The sequence below is a fragment of the Somniosus microcephalus genome, chromosome 32, assembly GCF_052327205.1.
Source record: "Somniosus microcephalus isolate GS21.2 chromosome 32, FLI_Smic_1.0, whole genome shotgun sequence".
NCBI lineage: Eukaryota > Metazoa > Chordata > Chondrichthyes > Squaliformes > Somniosidae > Somniosus > Somniosus microcephalus.
In genome coordinates, this window is record NC_141018.1 from 34,236,206 (window position 1) to 34,259,044 (window position 22,839).

At 50.2% G+C, this 22,839-nt stretch overlaps 1 protein-coding gene across 2 annotated transcripts in view; it reads right to left on the reverse strand.

Annotated features, from left to right (window-relative positions):
- igf1ra (insulin-like growth factor 1a receptor) overlaps nt 1-22,839 on the reverse strand; it is a 305,819-nt gene that overhangs the window by 87,021 nt on the left and 195,959 nt on the right. For both annotated transcript variants that reach the window (XR_015074380.1, XM_085972351.1), the window contains exons 4-7: nt 15,606-15,748; nt 12,406-12,550; nt 4,924-5,138; nt 2,321-2,447 (exon numbers count right to left, since the gene is read on the reverse strand). Coding sequence is in view for 1 of the 2 variants with exons in the window: in XM_085972351.1 (XP_085828477.1) it covers nt 2,321-2,447; nt 4,924-5,138; nt 12,406-12,550; nt 15,606-15,748 (630 nt within the window). In the remaining variant the exon portion in view is untranslated. The remainder of the gene's footprint in view (nt 1-2,320; nt 2,448-4,923; nt 5,139-12,405; nt 12,551-15,605; nt 15,749-22,839) is intronic.

A 22,839-nucleotide genomic window follows, 5' to 3' on the forward strand; every position in this document is an offset into this window, starting at 1 on the left:
GCGTACCTGCAGCCGGGGAGGCGCAATTTAAAGGCGAGGTGCGGAGCGGCCATTTTTGTTGCTGGCCGCCTGCCAGCGCTCCCGTCCCCCTGAACCCCCCCTCCCCGCGGAGTGCCGGTTGCGCTCCAAGAGCCCGGCACTTCTCTTGGGTGCCGGGCTCCTTTGCCTGCACTCCCGATCCCCGGGGGCCCCAGATCGCGCTGCACAAGGCCCCTCCCCTTTAAGAAGGGGCGGAAGGCCTGCAATACCGTGCCGCTGCGGCACGTAGCACCACGATATTCACTTGCAGCGCCCCAAGAGGGATGCGGGGCGCTTCCAGTAGCACCCCGCGTCCCTCTTGGGGCGCAACCACTCAATTTCCGGCGCGGGGGCGCTAATTTTTCCGGGGCGCTACTGGAAGTTAGCGCCTCAATTGGGGCGCTACTCAATTTTTAGCCCTGAGTGTCTCCGCTTCCACCACTTCCGTCGGCAGCGAGTTCCAGGTCCTCACCAGTCGCTGCGTAAAAATGTTTTTCCTCACATCCCCCCTGTATCTCTTTCCCAAAACCTTAAATCTGTGTCCCCTAGTCCTTGTACCATCAACTAATGGGAACAGCCTTTCCCCATCTAGCCTATCCAAACCCGTCATAATCTTGTACACCTCCATCAAGTCACCCCTCAACCTCCTTTGCTCTAATGAAAACAAATCCCGCTTCTCCAACCTGTCCCTGTGGCGAAGGTCCCTTTCCTTAGTCTTCCCTTTCTCCTGCAATCCACCAAGCTGTTACAAGCCAAGCCATTTAACGATTACTTCTGGGTTTGCCTCGTACTCTTCAACCTCAGTGGTGTCCTACACTATGGGCCTCGGCCCCCTCCCCGCAACGTTTCTGCTGCTAACATCGAGACACACGGAATGGTAAAAGTACTGAGCGTTATAAACTTGCCCGGATGAGTGCAGCTCCAACAGCACTCAAGAAGCTCGACACCATCCAGGACAAAGCAGCCCGCTTGATTGGCACCCCATCGACCCCCTTAAATATTCACTCCCTCCACCACCGGCGCACCATGGCTACAGTGTGTACCATCTACAAGATGCACTGCAGCAACTCGCCGAAGCTTCTTCGGCAGCACCTCCCAAACCCGCGACCTCTTCCACCTAGAAGGACAAGGGCAGCAGGCGCATGGGAACACCACCACCTCCAAGTTCCCCTCCAAGTCACACACCATCCTGACTGGGAAGTATATCGGCCGTTCCTTCATCGTCGCTGGGTCAAAATCCTGGAACTCCCTCCCTAACAGCACTGTGGGAGCACCTTCACCACATGGTTCAGGAAGGCGGTTCACCACCACCATCTCAAGGGCAACTAGGGATGGGCAATAAATGCCGGCCTTGCCAGCGATGCCCACCTCCCATAAACAAATTTAAAAAAAGACAATTCCGCTGGTCTTTTTAAAAATTATTATTTGGTCTTGTGATGTGGGGATTCTGGCAAGGTCTACATTCATGGTTCATTCCTAGTTGCCCCAAGGTGGCCCTTCTGTAGTGATCATTTTCACAACCTTGCTAGGCCAGCTAGAGTCAATCCTGTACAGTGTGGGACTGGAGTCACGTATATTCAGACCGGGTAAGGGGGGTGGCAAGTTCCTTTCTTTGAAGAGCACTAGTGAACCGATTGGGTTTTTACAATAACCTGGAAGCTTGATTTGACGCTCAATTGAACGCCCAATCACTAGTCTAGAACCATAACCACTGCACTACCCGCTGACTGTTCAATTCAATTCAATTTTATTCAATTCAATGTTATTTGTCATATATGCAGCAGACGTGTGTACTGCACAATGAAATGTTGATTTTTACGAGTCCTCCCAACATTGGAATAAATGTCATAACAATGATAAAAATACTAATAGAAATACATTAATAAACAAAACAGTAATAAATAATAATAAATTAATCGTTCATGAGTCTTATGGCCTGGGGGTAGAAGCTGTTTCAAAACCTGCTGGTATGAGACTGTATGCTTCGGTATCTCTTACCGGACGGGAGCAGGGCGAAGAGGTTGTGGCTGGGGTGGTTCGCATCTTTAATGATTCTCAGGGCCTTCCCCCGGCACCTCTCGGGGTAGATATCCTGCACAGCAGGTAGTTTAATTCCTATAGTATGCTGTGCAGCTTTCACCACCATCTGTAGAGCCTTGCGGTCTGTGGCGGTGCAGTTGCCATACCAGGTAGTGATGCAGCCGGACAGGATACTCTCGATGGTGCACAGGTTAGTTCTTTCGAGCCCAGGTTAGGCACCAGGCACTAGTGCATATGAACCCCAAAATCCACCGATACTCACGCTTCCTTGTAGTACACTATAAAACTGATGAGGTCCCTGTAATCAGGAGGGCGATAGCGCTCCCACCTCAGTAGTATCTTATTCTTCGCTGTGGAATTAGCTGTGAACTTCAAGATGTGACTTTCACCTGATAGCAAAGAGGAAACAAAACTATTTTAACATTGAAGAATTTGTTCTAAACTAAAATATTTAAACTGGGGCATGTGGCGATTTTTTTTCCTCCTCCTTGTTCTTGGGATAGGGGCAAGGTCGGCCATTCTTCCTGGTGCCCCCCCCCCCCCCGAATTACCAGATTGATTAACTCAATTTCACAACTTGCCACGTGGGATTTGAACTCACGACCTCGGGGTTGCTAGTTCTCTTTCATAGGGATCGCGGGACGAAAAAAAAAGACTTGAGGTCCATCTGGTTTGCCTTCTCCCGTCCTGGTAGTCGCTTGATTGAACGATAATGGAGTTGTTGACTAATCACAGCGATCAATCTCGATCAATGAGCCTTTTCCCACCTCCGTAACATCGCCCATCTCCGCCCTTGCCTCAGCTCATGAGAACATAAGAAATAGGAGCAGGAGTCGGCCATTCGGCCCCTCGAGCCTGCTCCGCCATTCAGTGAGATCACGGCTGATCTGATCTTGGCCTCAACTCCACTTCCCTGCCCGCTCCCCGTAACCCTCGATTCCCCTGTTTTTCAAAAATCTGTCCATCTCCGCCATGAATATATTCAACACTGCTGAAACCCGCATCCATGCCTTTGTTACCTCTAGACTTGACTATTCCAACGCACTCCTGGCTGGCTTCCCACATTCCACCCTATGTAAACTTGAGGTCATCCAAAACTCGGCTGCCCGTGTCCTAACTCGCACCAAGTCCCGTTCACCCATCACCCCTGTGCTCGCTGACCTACATTGGCTCCTGGTTAAGCAACGCCTCGATTTCAAAATTCTCACCTTGTTTTCAAAACCCCCCCATGGCCTCGCCCCTCCCTATCTCCGCAGCCTCCTCCAGCAACCCCCCACCCCGGCCCGAGATATCTGCGCTCCTCTAATTCTGCCCTCCTGAGCATCCCTGATTATAAATCGCTCCACCATTGGCGGCCGTGCCTTCTGTTGCCTGGGCCCCGAGCTCTGGAATTCCCTCCCTAAACCTCTCCACCTCTCTTTCCCCCTTTAAGATGCTCCTTAAAACCTACCTCTTTGACCAAGCTTTTGGTCACCTGCCTAATTTCTCCTTATGTGGCTTGGAGTCAAAAAATTTTATAACACTCCTGTGCAGCGCCTTGGGATGTTTTACTACGTTAAAGGCGCTATATAATTACAAGTTGTTGTTGTTTACAACAGACCCAGGCATGAGGTGAGGAAAACCCCCAGTGGGGGAGAGCTTTGGGAACCAGTCACCCGTTCCTCCCGAGCTCGCTACACTCCCCACACGTCTGGTCTCACATTACTTGTATAAAGTAGGCTGCTTTTCCCGGACAGAATGAAGATGATTGGGTAATTCTCCCGTCAATCGCGCCTGGAGGCCGCACTGCTGCAACTGACTGGGATCGATTTTACGCACATCCTTCGTATTGTGTAACTATCCTCCACTCACTGCATTCGGCTGGAGGAATAAGCCTGCTTTTATCGGGAGACTTTGCTGTAGTTTTGGTCGTGAGTTCGGAAACCTTAAATTAAAACCACAAGTCCCGCCCTGCCTCCAGTTCATTGGCTGCCACAGTGGTGTTAATATTCACTCCGGTTTTTTTTAAATTTCGGAACCATAGGCCGAGGATCTTTGTCTGGCTGTGGCTGGAGGGTAATGGACCGATCGCTGTGGTGTTGGCGGATCACTTCCTCAACCCACATTTGCTTCATTTGAGCCCGGCCATCCATTCACAGGTTGCTCAGCCGCGGAAAGGCGAGCAGGCTGCGATTCCACTTCAGTGACAGGCGAAGGGACTCCATCAGGAGGCTGGGCTGATCCCACTCCCACTCCCAGAAAGCAATTGAGATTGGCCACCCACACCCACTACAATACAATCGTGGTTCTCCCTCCCTCATCCTGAAGGAAGTGCCCAGAATCTCCACCTGGCAGCCACACAACTGAAGTCAGGAGCTCGCCGTGTGGGGGAATCACAGGCGCGGAAACCGCGTCCCTCCCGATTGTCTTGGTTGTGCGCGGCCTGTTTATTTCAACAGGCGGTCCCTCTAACTTTTGGCGCCGTGCGGTATTTCCAATAGGAAAGCTCCCGAGCGGGACTGTGCAGATTACTGCCCAGCCGCTCGCGAGCACGCAGCTTAGAGGGAACGTTGTGTACGAGTCATCCTCCCCCACCCCCCAGTACTTGGTGCAGCTGTGAAATAACCAGCGCACACACAGTCAGACACACACACACACACACACACACACAGTCAGACACACACACACACACACACACACACACACACACACAGTCAGACACACACACACAGTCAGACACACACACACAGTCAGACACACACACACACACACACACACAGTCAGACACACACACACAGTCAGACACACACACACACAGTCAGACACACACACACACACAGTCAGACACACACACAGTCAGACACACACAGGTTCCGCTGAACTCACAGGAAGCTCGGTCTCCATTAGTCCTTTGCTCCATATCCGCAGTGCCCTGCCTCCCCTTCACGCCGGCCACCTCCACCATGTGGTAGATCTCAGACACGCAAAGCTTAGGGTTGAAGGCGAAGTAGATTTTCCCCTGCTTGATGGTGAGGTTGTGACGGCTCCAGTCCCACAGCTGCTGCAAGTTCTGATTGTCCAGCACGTAGAAAGAATAGTTCCTGCTCAATTAAACAAGGCAAGCCAGTCATAAAAGCACACATTCAGTCGGAAAGGGAGCTGTGGTAATGCGACATATTCCATTGCGGGCGCTCTCGGCTAAGGTACAGCATAGTTGGATGCAGAGTAAAGTGCTCGCTCTGCCCTCAATGATGTAGAGGGGGTCAACTTTTAAACAGCCCACCCATCGCACCAGCAGGACATTTCCCCATTTACCACCCCAGTCATCCTGTAGCATCTCGGAGTGAATCCAGGAACTCAGTACCAGTTTGTGCCAAGTTATAATCAGTATTGTGCAGTGGGCCCACACACACTGGGGACTGAGATTGCTCAAATTCAGTTCAGGTGGGAACCTTAGAACCAGCATAGAGAGACAGCTCCAACTGTTGTCAGCTGTGGGGTCAGATACTGGCTCGATGGGAGGCACTCTTGCTTCCGAGTCAGAAGGTTGTGGGTTCGAGTCCCACTCCAGAGACTCGAGCACAAAAATCTAGGCTGACACTCCAGTGCAGTACTGAGGGAGCGCCACACTGTCGGAGGGGCAGTGCTGAGGGAGCGCCACACTGTCGGAGGGGCAGTACTGAGGGAGTGCCACACTGTCGGAGGTGCCGTCCTTTGGATGAGACGTTAAACCGAGGCCCCGTCTGCTCTCTCAGGTGGACGTAAAAGATCCCGCAGCACTATTTTGAAGAAGAGCAAGGGAATTCCCCCCGGTGTTCTGGGCCAACATCACTAAAACAGATTATCTGGTCATTATCACATTGCTGTTTGTGGGAGCTTGCTGTGCGCAAATTGGCTGCTGCGTTTCCCACATTACAACAGTGACCACACTTCAAAAAGTACTTCATTGGCTGTAAAGCGCTTTGGGACGTCCGGTGGTCGTGTAAGGAAATGCAAGTCTTTCTTTCCATGAGTCACAGAGGTTTGTGCTGGCTGACTCGGCCTGGAGTGTTCGATCGAGTCTGGAAGGATCTCACTCTGCACGGCTGAGCTCCACACTGGGAGGTTCACAGACAAGCTGAGCCACTGGAGACGGCACGAGCTCCAAGCGTCCAGTCTTACTGCAACCGCACCTGCCTTTGCACTTTCAGTGGCCTGAACCCGGTGCTGCACAGGCCTGGCAATGTTCAAACGAGGCGGTGTTAAAGGAAGGCTGCTGCGCAGTTCCAATGTCTGGGAAATGCCTTCTGCAGGCCAAGGAGGAAATCCCACCTTAATGCAAGTCATCAATCTTACACTTGGCCCTGTCCTTCCATTTAATTTCCCAGTTCCACAGCTTCAACCAGCGAAGACAGCAGCTCTCAAAGCGGCTGTCTCCGAACCACGGCCTGCGAGGCCAGGTGCGGCTTCTGGCAATCCAGCCCTCGAGGCCCGGGGAACTCGCTTCTTTCTCCACTTTTATTCAGGACACGCCGGCTTAGCCCGTTGGAATTTTGAGGGCTGTTTCTGCCGTTGTTGCCTCACTGATGGGGGAGGAGTATCAAAATCCGCTCGTGTCCGCAGCGAGAATAAAGAGCTAGCTGTACAAATGAAAGTTGCTGGAGTTGTGAGGGTCGACGGCTGCATGTGTGGGGGCAGGATGGATGGACCAGCTGATCTTTCCCTGTCTGGCATTTCCGTATGGGAACGGGAAGAGGGATTTAAACTTTATCGGCAGCCCTCAAGGCTCATGAATCTAACCCAAGAAACACAAAAAGCTTGGATAGAAAGCCCCGTCTTTAAAAAAAGCAGTGAGCTTTCTATAAGAAAAACCTGCAAAGTCTTCATTTCAAGGGGGAAAGTCCCAGTGTAAAAACTCCACCCCCAGGGGAAGTGTCCTCCTCTGCGTAGTTTCACAGGAACAGGAGGAGGCCATTCAGCCCCTCGAGCCTGCGCCACCTTTTAATGAGACCGAGGCCGATCTCCACCTCAACTCCATGTGCCTGCCTTTGCTCCGTATCCCTCGATATCCTGACAAAAGTCCATCGATCTCCGTCTTGAAAGCTCCAATTGGCCCCCAGCCTTTTTGGGCAGAGGGTTTTCAACCACCGTGTGTGAAAACGTGCTTCCTGATTTCACCCCTGAACCAGCCCTTGTCCTGGACTCTGCCCCCCCCCCCCCCAAGAGGAAATAGTTTCTCTGCATCCACCCTATCGAATCCTTTTAACATTTCACAACCCTCGATCAGACCAATCTCCTAAACTCAAGACCGATTTATGCAACCAACCCTCATAATTTAACGATAGCAAAATACTGACAAAAGGTCCCAGACCTGAAACGTTAACTCTGTTTCTCTCTCCACGGATGCTGCCCTGGCCTGCTGAGTTTTTCCAGTGTTTTCTGTTGTTGTTTCCTCATAATTTAACCCTCTGAGCCCCGGCATCATTCTGCCATTTACCCCAGGAGGTTATGGGTTTAACTGCTGGTCTGTGTAGAATGAGTTCTCTCACTCAAGGCAACATAAGACGTAGGAGCAGGAGTCGGCCATTCGGCCCCTCGAGCCTGCTCCACCATTCAATGAGATCATGGCTGATCTTCTGCCTCAATTCCATTCACCAACAGCACAATTGTCCATGACATCACTGGTCTGGGGGGGGGGGGGGGGGGGGGGGAAACAAAGCTAAATCGGCCCTGGTTGCTGCTCCTAATCAGCAATTCCTGTTGCAACATCCACGTGTCAGGACATCGCGTTTGCCTGTGGCTGTCCCAAGTCCAAACAGCTCGCCGACATTCAGCATCTCGGCTCAGGGATGAACAATGTCCACTTGGCGGGCGGGGGAAGAGGCAGAGGGAAGTACCAGATGGCAGCCAATGCTCTTGAACGGATAATGCCAACAGCCAACTTGCTCAGGCGCAGACGCACAACCAAGAGTTTGAAGGGAAAGCGGAGGGGGGAGGAGGAAATCAAAGGCAGCTCTGGCATGTGGACCGGGGCAAGCGGAGGGGCAGAACTGCTACCGAAAAATACATTTGCCGGCGAGGTGGGACATGGTCCCGTCATTTCCCCCCTACAACCCCCACCCCAAAGTGGCTGCACCTACGATCCTCTGCTTGGAGGAGTTTATGTGAAGCACAGCATCACATTACCAGGCGCCTCCATTCTGTGCAAAGAATACAACGGGGATTGTTCAGGCTCCCATGCTCAGTCATCCCAGCCCAAAGAGAAGGTGATGTAAGAAAACTACTAGGCACTTGGTCTGAGTATTAAACAAGGCTTTAATCAACTGTTTTTCAACATGGAGGTCTAGTTGTGTCCTTCACTGGTTCCTGTTAAAGAATGTCCTGAGCAAGCTGGGCCCGTGCCCGCGTATTTATACTCTCCCTGGACAGCGCCACCAGCAGGCCGCCCAGTATTATTTCATAAGTCATTTCCACAGGAATGACAAGATTCACGTCAGAAGGGGTAAAATAGACATTCCTCCCCAGCCCAATCCCAAATGAACCTTCATTACAGATAAGCCCACATGCAGGAAAAATGACTTGCAAGTCTGTACTAACTGAGTGCCACTTTAACGAACCTATTTCTCAGTTTTGCCACAATGAACACTTCCCTTTCTTCATCGCTGTAAGGGCCCATAAATTGGGTCTAATTGCAGCTTCCAGTTCCATTAAATAAGCAGCTTTGCTGGCAGTTATTGAATTGGCCTCAGCACCCCTGGCCTATGGAGGGAGGGAGGGCGGAGAATAATTAGCTCGGGTTCCTGCTCCTGCTCATTGTCCACTGGCGGAAGGTTGGTGCGAGTGGCTATCGGGTGAGGATTGGATGAGGTTCCTTCGGCCGTTTCCCCTCCCCAGCAACAACAGTTGTATACTCGGTCAACACTGACTCAGTTCACACAAGGAACGATGACTTGCATTTATATAGCGCCTTTAACGCAGTAAAATGTCCCAAGGCGCTTCACAGGAGCGATTATCAGACATAATTTGACACCGAGCCGCATAAGGTGATACTAGGGCAGAAAGAGGTAGGTTTTAAGGAGCGACTTAAAGGAGAACAGAGAGGTAGAGAGAGAGGAGGAGAGGTTTAGGGAGGGAATTCCAGAGCTCGGGGCCCAGGGAGCTGAAGGCACGGCCACCGATGGTGGAGCGATTATAAGCGGGGATGCTCAAGAGGCCAGAATTGGAGGAGCGCAGAGATCTTGGAGGGGGGTTGTAGGGCTGGAGGAGGTCACAGAGACAGAGGACCGGAACGTGGATGAGGTGCTGGAAGGCCGACGGCACCTGCGGAATTGCACATCAGCACGAATCAGGGGAGAATGCGGGATTTTAAATCGCAACTGGACGCGGGTTAGAAAATACACCCAAGCTGCCCCGAGAGAATTCCCACTGTGTGTTATTATATAAACGCCAGATGTCCAAGGAAGAGAATAGCAGGAGCAATGCGACCTCAGGGTTCAGATGGCTTTATAAACCCCCTTCAAGTCTCATAACCCCCCCCCCGGACTAACGTGCGGTCTTGTACCATACGTTTAGGCGCCTGTTATCCTATACGACTTACTCAAAGAGCCTAGTCCTACTAAAAACATAGAAAGATAGGAGCAGGAGTAGGCCATTCGGCCCCTCGAGCCTGCTCCGCCATTCAATGAGATCATGGCTGATCATCCAAATTCAGTACCCTGTCCCTGCCTTCTCCCCATATCCCTTGATCCCTTTAGCCTTAAGAAATATATTTAACTCCTTCTTGAATATATTTAATGAATTGGCCTCTACTGCCTTCTGTGGTAGAGAATTCCACAGGTTCACCACTCTCTGGGTGAAGAAATTCCTCCTCATCTCAGTCCTAAATGGCTTTTGTTTTGTTTCCCCCCTCCCCCCGAACCTGTACAGCTTTTGCGGCCACTGGTCCGTGTCATAAAGACACTTGAAACCAAACGCTGCAACAACAAAGTGGATGGATAGTCACTCCCGACTTGACCTTTCCCAGGACCTCGCTGCTTGGTGTCGAAGGCCTCCCTGTATGAAGTGGCTCCGGGAATAAACCACTACCTTTCGGCAGTTAGTGTTTCCACCATTTAAAACTATGTTTATTTTTTTGGGCCTAGATTAATAGTAGGGAGGGAAGATGTTCAACTATATTGTTCTGATGAAATTCCGGAATGTACTTCATCAAATGTTATCTTTTCCCCTCTTCCTTTACTAGATTTTCTTTTCTCGTTTTCTTGCGTTTATATTCCAGCTCCTCAAAATATTTTACAACCGATGGATTACTTCTAAACTCAGGAACAGGAGTAGGCCCTCGAGCCTGTTCCGTCATTCAATTAGATCCTGGCTGATCTGTATCTTAACTCCATTTACCCGCCTTGGTTCTGTCACCCTCAAGACTCTTAACTAATAAAAAATCTAATGAATCTCAGTTTTTTAATGTTCACTTGACCCCCCCACCACCCCCGACCCCCCCCATCCGCGACAGCTTTTTGGGGGGGGGGGGGGGGGGGAAAAGAGTTCCAGATTTCCACCACCCTTTGTGTGAAGAAGTGCTTCCTGACATTACCCCTGAACGGCCTGGCTCTAATTTTAAGGTTTCGCCCCCTTGTTCTGGACTCTCCCCCCACCACCAGCAGAGGAAATAAGTTTCTCTCTATCGACCCCTTCGAATCCTTTAAACATCCGAAGTACTTCGATCTGATCACCCGGCTACACTCGAGGTAATTCAAGCCTCGTCTATGCAACCCGCCCTCATAATTTAACTGCTGCATCATTCTGAAGTTATGTAGACAAAGGTGGAAGCCAATTTGCACACAGCAGAGTTCCACAAACAGCAATGTGATAAATGACCACATCATCTGTTTTTAATGGTGTTGTTTGAGGGGCAAGTGTTGGCTCCGAACATCACCTTCTTCAAATATGAGGTGAATTCTGTGAGCAAGTTCAGTGATGAGGAAATACTGCCTGGGAAAAGGGGGGAGCAGTGACCGCTTCTTGGGGCATGAGTGGATATCACCATAGCAGAGCCACCGGAGGGACCAATGCCATCGCCTTACAGTGATGGCACTAAAGCGGGGGGGGGGGGGGGGGGGGGGGGGGGGGTGGCCCTTTCAGCATCAGTTTCTCCTACCGACTTAATTAAAATTCTTCACAATGTCCTGCCTCCCCTGTCCAGAAGGTGTTGACGCTGGCTGGGGTGCAGTTTCACGGGCATCATCTGCCTCAACCGAGTGCCCGCGGAAGGCTTGTTCTCCAGCGGGTCGCATTCCCGCCTCCGAGTCAGAAGGTCGTGGGTTCAAGTTCCCCACTCCAGAGACTTGAGCACAAAAAATCCAGGCCGACGCTCCCAGTGCAGTGCTGAGGGAGTGCCGCACTGTCGGAGGTGCCGCCTTTCGGATGAGACGTTAAACCGAGGCCCCGCCTGGTGTTCCTTTGGGCACAAAAGATCCCACGGCATTGTTCAAAGAGCAGGGGAGTTCTCACTTATCCCTCAACCAACACAACCAAAACCAGATTCTCTCGCTGTTTTGTGGGCCCTTGCAGGGCACAAATTGGCTGCCACATTTGCCGAAAAGGCAATAAGAACTTGCTCATATAATATCCCCAGAACATCCCAAAGCGCTTTACAGCCAATGAAGAACTCTCTTGTTGAAGTGTCGTCACTGTTGTAATGTAGGAATAAAACAAAATAGTAAATACACTAACGTAAGAAAACTACTAGGCACCTGGTCTAAGTGTTAAACAAAGCTTTAATCAACCGTTTTACAACATGGAGGTCTAGTTGTGTCCTTCACTAGTTCCCGTTAAGAATGTCCTGCGCAAGCTGGGCCCGTGCCCGAGTATTTATACTCTCCCTGGAGAGCGCCACCCGCAGGCCGCTCAGTATTATTTCATAAGTCTTTCTTTCACGAATGACTGATTCATGTCATACATTTCAAAAGGTTGGGAGGCCCTGAGGTCTGAAAAAAAAACCCCCACCATAATAAAAGGTCATTTATTTATTTTATAATTGAGCCTAGGCCGAGAGAGTCAGTCGGCCGGTTGACTGCAGCAGCACTGCTGTTCCCTGTCAACTTGTGCCATTTCTAGAAGGGGATGCTCCCTCTTGTAAGATTAGGACGTTGGGTTCAAAGGCGTCGTCCACAACTGCTTCACCGGCCGTGATCAACTACTGCAGCACAAGAGGGTGGGGGGGCAAATCTGGGACGCTGCCCCAACTGGCTAAACTCATTGAGGACCGCCCCCCCCGCCTCCCCAACCCCCGATGGGACTGGCATTGGAAAGGCCGTTTTTGCATTCGGTTAACGCGCAGCAGACTGGTTTGTTTTTTTTCAACAGTTAACGTTCCCGGCGGAGCGAGCTCACCCTTCCAGCTGATCCTCCCCGTTAATGTAGCGTAGGCCCTTGAAGAAGGACAGCGAGACCAGGGCATAGGAATGGCGGATTTTCACGTATCCCGAAATGGTTTCGATCAGTCCGAGGTTTGCCTCCAGCTCCGCAGCGATGTTGTCTGGTGGAAGGAAACACAAAAAAGTCAAAACGTTTCGTTTTTAGCAAAAAACCAAACAAAAAAAGTCCGTTTACTGAAGTTTCAGCCAACAGGCCAGTCCACAGCGAATGGCCCAGGAGTCATTGATTGATTCCTGGGATGAGAGGGTTGTCCTTTGAGGAGAGATTGAGTAGATTGGACCTAAACTCTTTGGAGTTTTAGAAGAACGAGAGGTGATCTCATTGAAACATAAACATAGAAGATAGGAGCAGGAGTAGGCCATTCGGCCCCTCGAGCCTGCTCCGCCATTCAATGAGATCATGGCTGATCATCCAAATTCAGTACCCTGTCTCTGCTTTCTCCCCATACCCCTTGATCCCTTTAGCCTCAAGAAATATATCCAACTCCTTCTTGAATATATTTAATGAATTGGCCTCAACTGCCTTGTGTGGCAGAGAATTACACAGGTTCACCACTCTCTGGGTGAAGAAATTCCTCATCTCAGTCCTAAATGGCTTACCCCTTATCCTTAGACTGTGACCCCTGATTCTGGACTCCCCCGCCATCGGGAACATCCTTCCTGCATCTAGTCTGTCTAGTCCTGTTAGAATTTTATAAGTTTCAATGAGATCCTCTCTCATTCTTCTAAACTCTAGTGAATATAAGCCTATATAAACATATAAGATTCTGAGGGGGATTGACAAGGTAGATGCCGAGAGGTTGTTGGTTCCCCTGGCTGGAGAGTCTAGAACCAGGGGGCACAGTCTCAGGATAAGGGGTCGGCCATTTAAGACTGAGATGAGGAGGGATTTCTTCACTCAGAGGGTGGTGAATCTTTGGAATTCTCTGTCCCAGGGGGCTGTGGATGCTGAATCGTTGAGTATATTCAAGACTAAGATCGATAGATTTTTGGACTCATGGGGAATCAAGGGATATGGAGATTGGACAGGAAAGTGGAGTTGAGGTTGAAGATCAGCCATGATCTTATTGAATGGCGGAGCGAGCTCGAGGGGCCGAATGGCCGACTCCTGCTCCTATTTCTTATGTTCTTATAAGTCAACGTGTGGAGAATAACTGAAACTGCAGCATCCGCCTCCGTCCAGAGAAAGATCCAGCTCCTCAGGTTCAAACAGGTCCAAGATTAAATGGGTTTGGACCACCTCGGGCAACGGTGAAATCTCTTCTGTGAAGTGCTGATTTTGAACTCTTCCAGTTTAAAAACATAACATAAGAAATAGGAGCAGGAGTCGGCCATACGGCCCCTTGAGCCTGCTCCACCATTCAATAAGATCATGGCTGGTCTTCGACCTCAACTCCACTTTCCCGTCCGATCTCCATATCCCTTGATTCCCCTAGAGTCCAAAAATCTATCGATCACAGCCTTGAATATACTCAACGACTCAGCATCAGAAACCGCAGCAGTTATCAGCACAAAAAGCAATATACTGCGGATGCTGGAAATCTGAAATAAAAACAGAAAATGCTGGAGACACTCCGCAGGCCAGGCAGCATCCGTGGAGAGAGAAACAGAGTTAACGTTTCAGGTCTGTGACCCTTCGTCAGACCTGGAAAAAGTTGGAGATGGAGCAGGTTTTTAAGCAAGTGCAGGGACAGGGAGAGGGGAGGAAAGACCAGAAGGGAAGGTCTGTGATAGGGTGGAAGGCAGGAGAGATTAAATGACAAAAGAGATGATGGTGCGAGGCAAGTGGAGATGGTAACGGGACAAGTTAAGAAACAAAAGCTGGGTCTAGAGGAGGTGTAAATTGGAATATTAGAATCATCAATAGCTGCCGTCTGGAACAAAACAGTAGATATCATTAATAAAAACAGAAAATGCTGGAGATACTCAGCAGGCCAGGCAGCATCTGTGAAGAGAGAAACAGAGTTAACGTTTCAGGTCGATGACCTTTCGTCAGGAAATGTGGCAGCCAATTTGTGCCCTGCAAGGACCCACAAACAGTGAGAGAATCTGGTTTTGGTTGTGTTGGTTGAGGGATAAGTGAGAACTCCCCTGCTCTTTGACGAAAGGTCATCGACCTGTAACGTTATCTCTGTTTCTCTCTTCACAGATGCTGCCTGACCTGCTGAGTGTCTCCAGCATTTTCTGTTTTTATTTCAGGTTTCCAGCATCTGCAGTATTTTCTTTTTGTAATAGTTATCATTGTATTGCGAAGCTCAGGGTTCCCGCTCCTGATCATCATGTACAGGAAACTCTCTTAACCGGCACCTAAATATCCTGAAATCTTTCTTAACCGGCAAAATTCAGGAGTAGGTTCAGGTAAGCTTTACTATATATTAGTGGCCGTGTAACCAGGGTTCCTGGATCTGTGGCCGTGTAACCAGGGTTCCTGCACCTGTGGCCGTGTACGGGGCTCTCGTACCTTGGTAAGTATACCTCTCTAATCCGGACTTTTTGATCAACTGGCACCACGCCGGATAAAAAAGAGTTTCCTGTACCGAGTCTGGCTGGTAGGCACGTATACGTACGTCTGTCTTATGCTCGCGCATTAAGAATGGCCAGGGAGACTAAGTGGTGCACTGCCCTTTCATACCAAGTCCCAAGGTCAATCCCAGTCCAGACTGCCGGGCTGAAAGTCTCCTCTCTCTACTGGGGGGGGGGGGGGGGGGGGGGGGGGGGGGGGGAAGACGGTCGTGAGTTTGGGCAGTCCCAACCCCACACCCCCCTACAGTTTAAAACTGTCCCCAACTCAGCACGAATTGGCAAATACCCTCAGAGAGGCCACTCTGGAGCCTTGCCCAGCGGCTCCGACTGGAAAACGTACACGAGTGGAGACTGGTTGACCTGGGCTCGGCCCCGATACCTTCCCACGGTTGACGAGGCTGGCCAACGCCCATCATTGCACAGCTGAAGAATGGCCACTTGGGCTGAGGTAAGCGAGGACTGCCAGTGCACGAACAACAAGAGCCCATACGGGAATCAACACTTCGAGAAAGAACAGAGAGGACAATGGAAGAGAGGAGGAGGAGGAGAGGAGCATGCTGCAGGAAGAACAACAATCATTTACCTGAATAAGCAAACATCAACAACTAATGAACAACAGCGGGCAGTACTCACTTCCCCGTCGGATCGTGATGATCAGGTTTCCATCAATAACTGTGCATTGCTTCAGGCTCTGGGCAGCTGTGACAGAATCGATGGTCTTCGTGTCCACTGAACAGACACGGGGACAAGGGCCATCACAAGGGGTGCAGTACATGCTGTGAGGAGGAGAAAGAGGTGACTCCAGGTTACCCAAACACGACACACAACAGCAGCCAAACAGGGTCCAAATCCGTGTCCTGGAGACACACGCCAACCACCCCTTTCCATTTCCAACACTAGTTTTTCCCAAAAGTGGAAGCACTACACACATTCCAACTCTGGCGGAAAAAAAATCTCTTCCCCTCCACCCCCAATAATTAAACCAGGTTGAGGGATATACTTGCACTGGTTACCATGTTGACACTGGGCATCATTTGTTCAGCTTTCTCTTTTGGAATCTTGTTTAGTTTTGGGATATTTTTGCCAGTAAGATTTATCACTACAATTTCTTTTTTTTTTTTTAAAAAGACGTTCCTGGGATGTGGACGTCACTGGCAAGGCCAACATTTATTGCCCATCCCTAATCGCCCCTTGAGAAGGGTGGTGGTGAGCCGCCTTCTTGAACCGCTGCAGTCCGTGTGGTGAAGGTGCTCCCACAGTGCTGTTAGGGAGGGAGTTGCAGGATTTTGACCCAGCGACGATGAAGGAACGACCGATATATTTCCAAGTCAGGATGGTGTGTGACTTGGAGGGGAACTTGGAGGTGGTGGTGTTCCCAAGCGCCTGCTGCCCTTGTCCTTCCAGGTGGAAGAGGTCACGGGTTTGGGAGGTGCTGCCGAAGAAGCCTTGGCGAGTTGCTGCAGTGCATCTTGTAGATGGTACACACTGCAGCCACGGTACGCCGGCGGTGGAGAGAGTGAATGTTTAAGGTGGTGGATGGGGTGCCAATCAAGCGGGCTGCTTTGTCCTGGATGGAGGGTTGTTGGAGCTGCACTCATCCAGGCAGTGTGGAAATCTCTTAATTTTGTGTTATTTGGAAGAGGATGAACGGCAAAGTAGGTTTGATTCCTGTCCCATCCCTCAGATACAGTTCACTGGAGGGGAAATGAGGAAAAATTTCTTTACACAGAGGGTTGTTGAGATCTGGAACATACTACCTGAAAGGGTGGTGGAAGCAGATTCCATAGAAACTTTCAGAGGGCAACTGTACATGTACTTGGAGAGGTCTAACCTGTAGGGCAATGGGGAAAACGCTGGGCTGTGGGACTAATTGGAGAGCTCTTTCAAAGAGCCGGCACAGGCACGACGGGCCGAATGGCCTCCTCCAGTGCTGTAAGATTCTAAATCAGTGGCTCAGTGAGCAAATGCAACATGCGGGTTAAAAAAAAAAAAGCAGGAAGGCTCCCGGTTTGATCTTGGCTCTGTGCTGAGCTGGAGGATCTCAGGCAGGACGGTGGTGGTGGGTGGGAGGCGAGGGGAAGGTGGGGCCAGTTCTACAACTGGGCTCAGTGTCCCTGGGCTTGGGAGGAGGATGACAATCTGCCAGGGCCCCCCGATGTTAATGAACACCCCCACCCCCCACCCCCCCCCGTAGCGGAAGGTGCACGTTGGTGGGTGGGATCGCTTTCCAGGCTCAAACTAGCTCACCTGCATTTTACAAACTTGCATTCATGTAGCGCCTTTCACATCCACAGGACGTCCCAAAGCATTTCACAGCCAATGAAGTAGTGCTAAAGAGCCGTTACTGGTGTTGTGCAGATAAACGCGGCAGTCAATCTGCGCACAGCAAGCTCCACGAACATCAATGTGATAATGACCATTTAATCTGTTTTTGTTATGTTGGTTGAACTGGGGAGAACTGCCCTGTTTTCTTCAAAATAGTGCTGTTATGAATCTTATGATCCATGAAGAAAGACTCAGGAAATAACACTGGACGGCCAGCTGGTGGCGCCGTCCAAGGAGTACAAATAGTCGGGCGTGGGCCCAGCTTGCTCAGGACATTTTGTGAACAGGAACTAGTGAAAGATAACTAGACCTCCATGTTTTGAAACAAGTTGATTAAAGCCTTGCTTTATACTCGAACCAAGTGCGTAGTGAGTTTTATTACGTCAAGTGCCGTGAGATCTTTTACATCCGCGGGGCCTCGGTTTAACGTCTCGCCCAAAGACGGCACCTCCGACAGTGCAGCACTCCCTCAGCACTGCACTGGGAGTGCCAGCCTGGCTTTAGGTGCTTGAGTCTCTGGAGTGGGGACTTGAACCCACAAACTTCTGACTCAGAGGCGAGGGTGCTGCCCACTGAGCCCCGGCTGACACAGAGAGAGGGAGAAGAGAGCGCGAAGGGAGCAAAGAGAGAAGAGCGTGTGAAATGAGAGTGAGAGAAAAGAGAGAGAAGGGAGACTTCAGCAGAGTATTATAAAAGGAGATTTTTCGACTCGTCACCTTATCAGGGGTGGGAGAAAGTATTTTTCTCTCCAGCAGTAGTGTTATCACTTATTTGGCTGGCACTGGTAGTTCATTAAACTGTACTGTTGAACAGAACGGTTTCCTCCTGCAGGAGAGTGAATCACTCAGTTATCAGGTGTTTGTGGAGGTGTCGCGGCCTCCAGTTCTCTTGAGGTTAGCCAGTGTGAGGTAATGTCTCGATTCCCATGGGAAATAAGTAACCACGGTTTCACACGCCTGGGGCAGCTGGGGGGGGGGTGGGCAATAACCATCATTTATTTTTCAACCCTCAGAGGCGTTCTTCTCTTCCACCCCCCTCTCCAGCCAAAACAAAGACAGAACCGTCAGTTCTCCTCAGTTGGGTAAATGCACGATCAAGGGTGGAATGGATCCGTACAAAGCAGGAAGATCCCAGGTTTGATCCCCGCTAGCTCAGCTGCAGCCAGGGGGGAATTAAAGCTGGCGTTTACATCTCTGTGCTCCTACTCCTGGTAGCTATCCTGCTGACAGGTGCGGTGTGATTGGGCATGGCTAGCATGGTTCCCCAGGGTTGCCGAGAATGTCTAGGTACACAGGCCAAGAATGGACAATTGGACAAGGTGCTGGGGGGGGGGAGCAAGCAGGGAGAGAGAGAGAAAAAGGAGAGAGAGAAAGGGGAGAGAGAGAGGGAGAGCGAAAGGCAGAAGAGAGACAGGAGAGAAAGAGGAAGGGAGAGGGGAGAGAGGGGGGAGGGAGGAGGGAGGAGGGGGGAGGGAGGAGGGGGGAGGGAGGAGGGGGGAGGGAGGAGGGGGGAGGGAGGAGGGGAGGGGGGAGAGGGAGGGGGAGGGGGAGGGGGAGAGGGAGGGGGAGAGGGAGGGGGAGAGGAGAAAGGAAGAGGGACAGGAAAATGAGTAGCAAACATGAAAAGTAACTGTAGTAATTGCACGGTAGTGACTTGGGGATAGATATTCTTGCTTTAATTTTAAAAGCCGACGCCAGTACCCAGTGATGTAGACACAAGTTTGAAGCGCTGTTCCCTTTTGTCTAGTTTTTCACTAAATTGAGGCGAGAAGTTATTGTTTAAAGAAATCTGAATCACACAAGTTCTGCCTTGCCCTCAAGCAGATGACCGAGAAGGTGTACGGCTGTGACAGTCTATACATAGATCAAACACAGGAACACAAACACTCTCACTAAAAAACTGGTTCAGCTTCAAGGTGAAAATCAAATTTAGAATACTTCACCCAATACAGTGTCACTGTCGGGTTGAATGAACTAAACTTGTTTGAATTGAATTCCCAGCCAACACATAATTATCAACTGTTCACCGAATAACTAGCGTCCAAAAACTGAGCGTCAGCAAGTGCTTTGTATTGCATCCATGTTGTTGTTGTCATTCTCCTGGAGAATGGGAACTGCGCAGATGAGGTAACTACTTCACTGACGGCACAACACCGACCGGATCCAGTCTGTGCAGGGATGAAGCGGGTCATGGGAAACACAGGAACAGAATTAGGCCATTCAGCCCCTCGAGCCTGTCCCGCTATTCAATCAGATCATGGCTGGTCTGTCCCTGAACTCTATTTCCCTGCCTTTGCTTCATATCCCTGAACACCACCTCCCCAAGAGGCAGAGAGAACCCCAAATCGAACAGTAACCCTGGCCTTGGATGCCAACCCCCTCTGCTCCTCCGTCTCCGTCCTCCCACCCCCTTCCGTTTCCCCTCCCTTCCCACAATGTCGCTGGGTCAAAATCCTGGAACTCCCTCCCTAACAGCACTGTGGGAGCACCTCCGCCACACGGACTGCAGCGGTTTAAGGCGGCGGCTCACCACCACCTTCTCAAGGGGCAATTAGAGATGGTCAATAAATGCCGGCCTTGCCAGCGACGCCACATCCCGTGAACGAATTTTAAAAAACACTTACCAATAAAAAAAAAAATCTCTCAATCTCAAGTCTTGAAAACTTCGATTGACCCCCCCACCCCCCAACATCCACAGCCTTAGAGAAAGGGGGGGTCGCAGGTAAATGATGGGTCTTAAAGGGTTCTGTGCAAAGTGCACTTTTGGATTTAGTTAGGCTGTGGTTGGAAAACTGAACACCAGCCTGGCAGTTGAGGCCAATTCATTAAATATATTCAAGAAGGAGTTGGATATATTTCTTAAGGCTAAAGGGATCAAGGGATATGGGGAGAAAACAGGGACAGGGTACTGAATTTGGATGATCAGCCATGATCTCATTGAATGGCGGAGCAGGCTCGAGGGGCCGAATGGCCTACTCCTGCTCCTATCTTCTATGTTTCAGCTGGGAGCGTCCTCAGCTCCGGGGCGGGATCAAATGCTATTCCGAGATTTGAACACGTGATCTACTCAGATACCCGAGGGCTGTACACAGAAGGCGCGCTGCACCGTTAGAATTGTCATCCTTCGGATCAGACACTCACCCCAGACCCCAGCCACACGCCTGTTTGGACCCTTAAAAACCCCACGACATGATTCAAAGATCAGAAAGCTCTCCTCGTGCCCTCGCAGACCTCCCTCCCTCATCCAAAACCAAATTAACGGGCCATCCATCTCATTTCTGCGGGATGAAAAGCAAAATGCAGCGGAAGCTGGAAATCTGGAATAAAGTTCATCATCTGTAACCTCTTCTGGTTCTGATGAAAGGTCATCGACCTGAAACGTTAACTCGGTTTCTCGCTCCACAGATGTTGCCTGACCTGCTGGGTGGTTCCAGCAGTTTGCTGTTTTTATTTCACTTCTGTGGGATCTTGCTGTGCGCAGTTTGCTTACAGGACACGAGTGACTGCACCTTAAAGTAATTCAGTGTGTGCAAAGTGCTTCGAGGCCCAAGAGGTGATAAAGCACGATAAAAACAAGTATTTAAAAAAAAGTTTTTTGCTTTTTTAAACGGAACGTACTAAAATCTGAAAAACTCTCTCTTTTTAATAATATAAAGAGATTGGGAAATGTTGGTGTTCAGAGGGACCTGGGTGTCCTCGTACCCGAATCACTGAAAGTTAACATGCAGGTACAGCAAGCAATCAGGAAAGCAAATGGTATGTTGGCCTTTATTACAGGAGGATTTGAATATAGACGTCTTATTGCAATTATATAGGGCCCTGGTGAGACCACACCTGGAGTATTGTGTACAATTTTGGTCTCCTTACCTAATGAAGGATATACTTGCCATAGAGGGAGTGCAACGAAGGTTCACCAGACTGGTTCCTGGGATGGGGGGATTGTCCTATGAAGAGAGATTGAGTAGACTAGGCCTATATTCTCTAGAGTTTAGAAGAATGAGAGGTGATCTCATTGAAACATACAAAATTCTTACAGGGCTCGACAGGGGTAGATGCAGGGAGGATGTGTCCCCTGGCTGGAGAGTCTAGAGCCAGGGGTCACAGTCTCAGAATAAGGGGTCGGCCATTTAGGACCGAGATGAGGGGAAATTTCTTCACTCAAGAGGGCGGTGAATCTTTGGAATTCTCTACCCCAGAGGTGTACAAAATTATGAGGGGCATAGATAGGGTAGGTAGAAAGGAACTTTTCCCCTTAGTAGAGGGGTCAATAACCAGGGGGCATAGTTTCAAGGTAAGGGGCAGGAGGTTTAGAGGGGATTTGAGGAAAAACTTTTTCACCCAGAGGGTGGTTGGAATCTGGAACTCACTGCCTGAAAGGGTGGTAGAGGCAGGAACCCTCACAACATTCAAGAAGCATTTGGATAAGCACTTGAAACGCCATAGCATACAAGGATACGGACCAAGTGCTGGAAAATGGGATTAGAATAGACAGGGCTTGATGGGCCGAAGGGCCTCTTTCTGTGCTGTATAACTCTACGACTCTCTATGACTCTATGGCTGTGGAGGCTCAGTCGTTGAGTATATTCAAGACAGAGATCGATAGATTTTTGAATATTAAAGAAATCAAGGGATAGTACAGAAAAGTGGAGTTGAGGTCGAAGGTCAGCCCTGATCTTATTGAATGGCGGAGCAAGCTCGAAGGGCTGACTCCTGCTCCTATTTCTTACGTTCTTATATATAAAATGACATTTTATAGTCAAAATAAGCTCTGATTTCAGCTAAGGCGAGATACGGGTTGTCACATTACCTAACATCACTTGTACAGAACATGCCCCAACCCAACTGTTGTTCTATATGTAGCCTTGACAGCAGATGTTGTCACTCTCTCTCCCTCCACACTCCCCCCTCCAAAAAAAGTATTCTGGAGTTTCTAAAACACTAAATCTGTACTGAGAAAGACATGTTCATGCTCTATAAATACAGGAGCCAAAATTCCTCTCTTCATTCTAGCACCAGTGAATGTGGGGGGAGGGTGGGGGGGTATTTGGTCCCCGTGAGACTGCTGACCCCAACCAAACGAAACTCGTGTCAGCCGTGGCTCAGAGGGCAGCGCTCGCACCTTCGAGTCAGAAGGCTGCGCCCCCCGCTCCAGGATTCAGCATGTTAATCCAGGCCGACACTCCCAGTGCGGTGCTGGGGGAGTGCCGCACTGCCGGAGGGGCCGTCTTTTTGGACAGCACGTCAAACCGAGGCGCCGCCTGCCTTCTCCGGTGGATATGGGTGGGGGGGGGGGGGGGGTGAAAAAATCCCATGCCGTTGTTTTTTTTTTGAAGAAGAAGAAGAGCAGAGAGTTCTCCCAGTGTCCGAGCCAACATTCATCCCTCACTATGTCACTCTGACCAAAACAGATTACAGGAAACTCTCGATTTACCGGCACCTAAATAACCGGAAATCTCTGTTAACCGGCAAAATTCAGGAGTAGGTTCAGGTAAGTTTTACTTCATATTAGTGGCTGTGCAATCGGGGTTCCTGCACATGTTGCT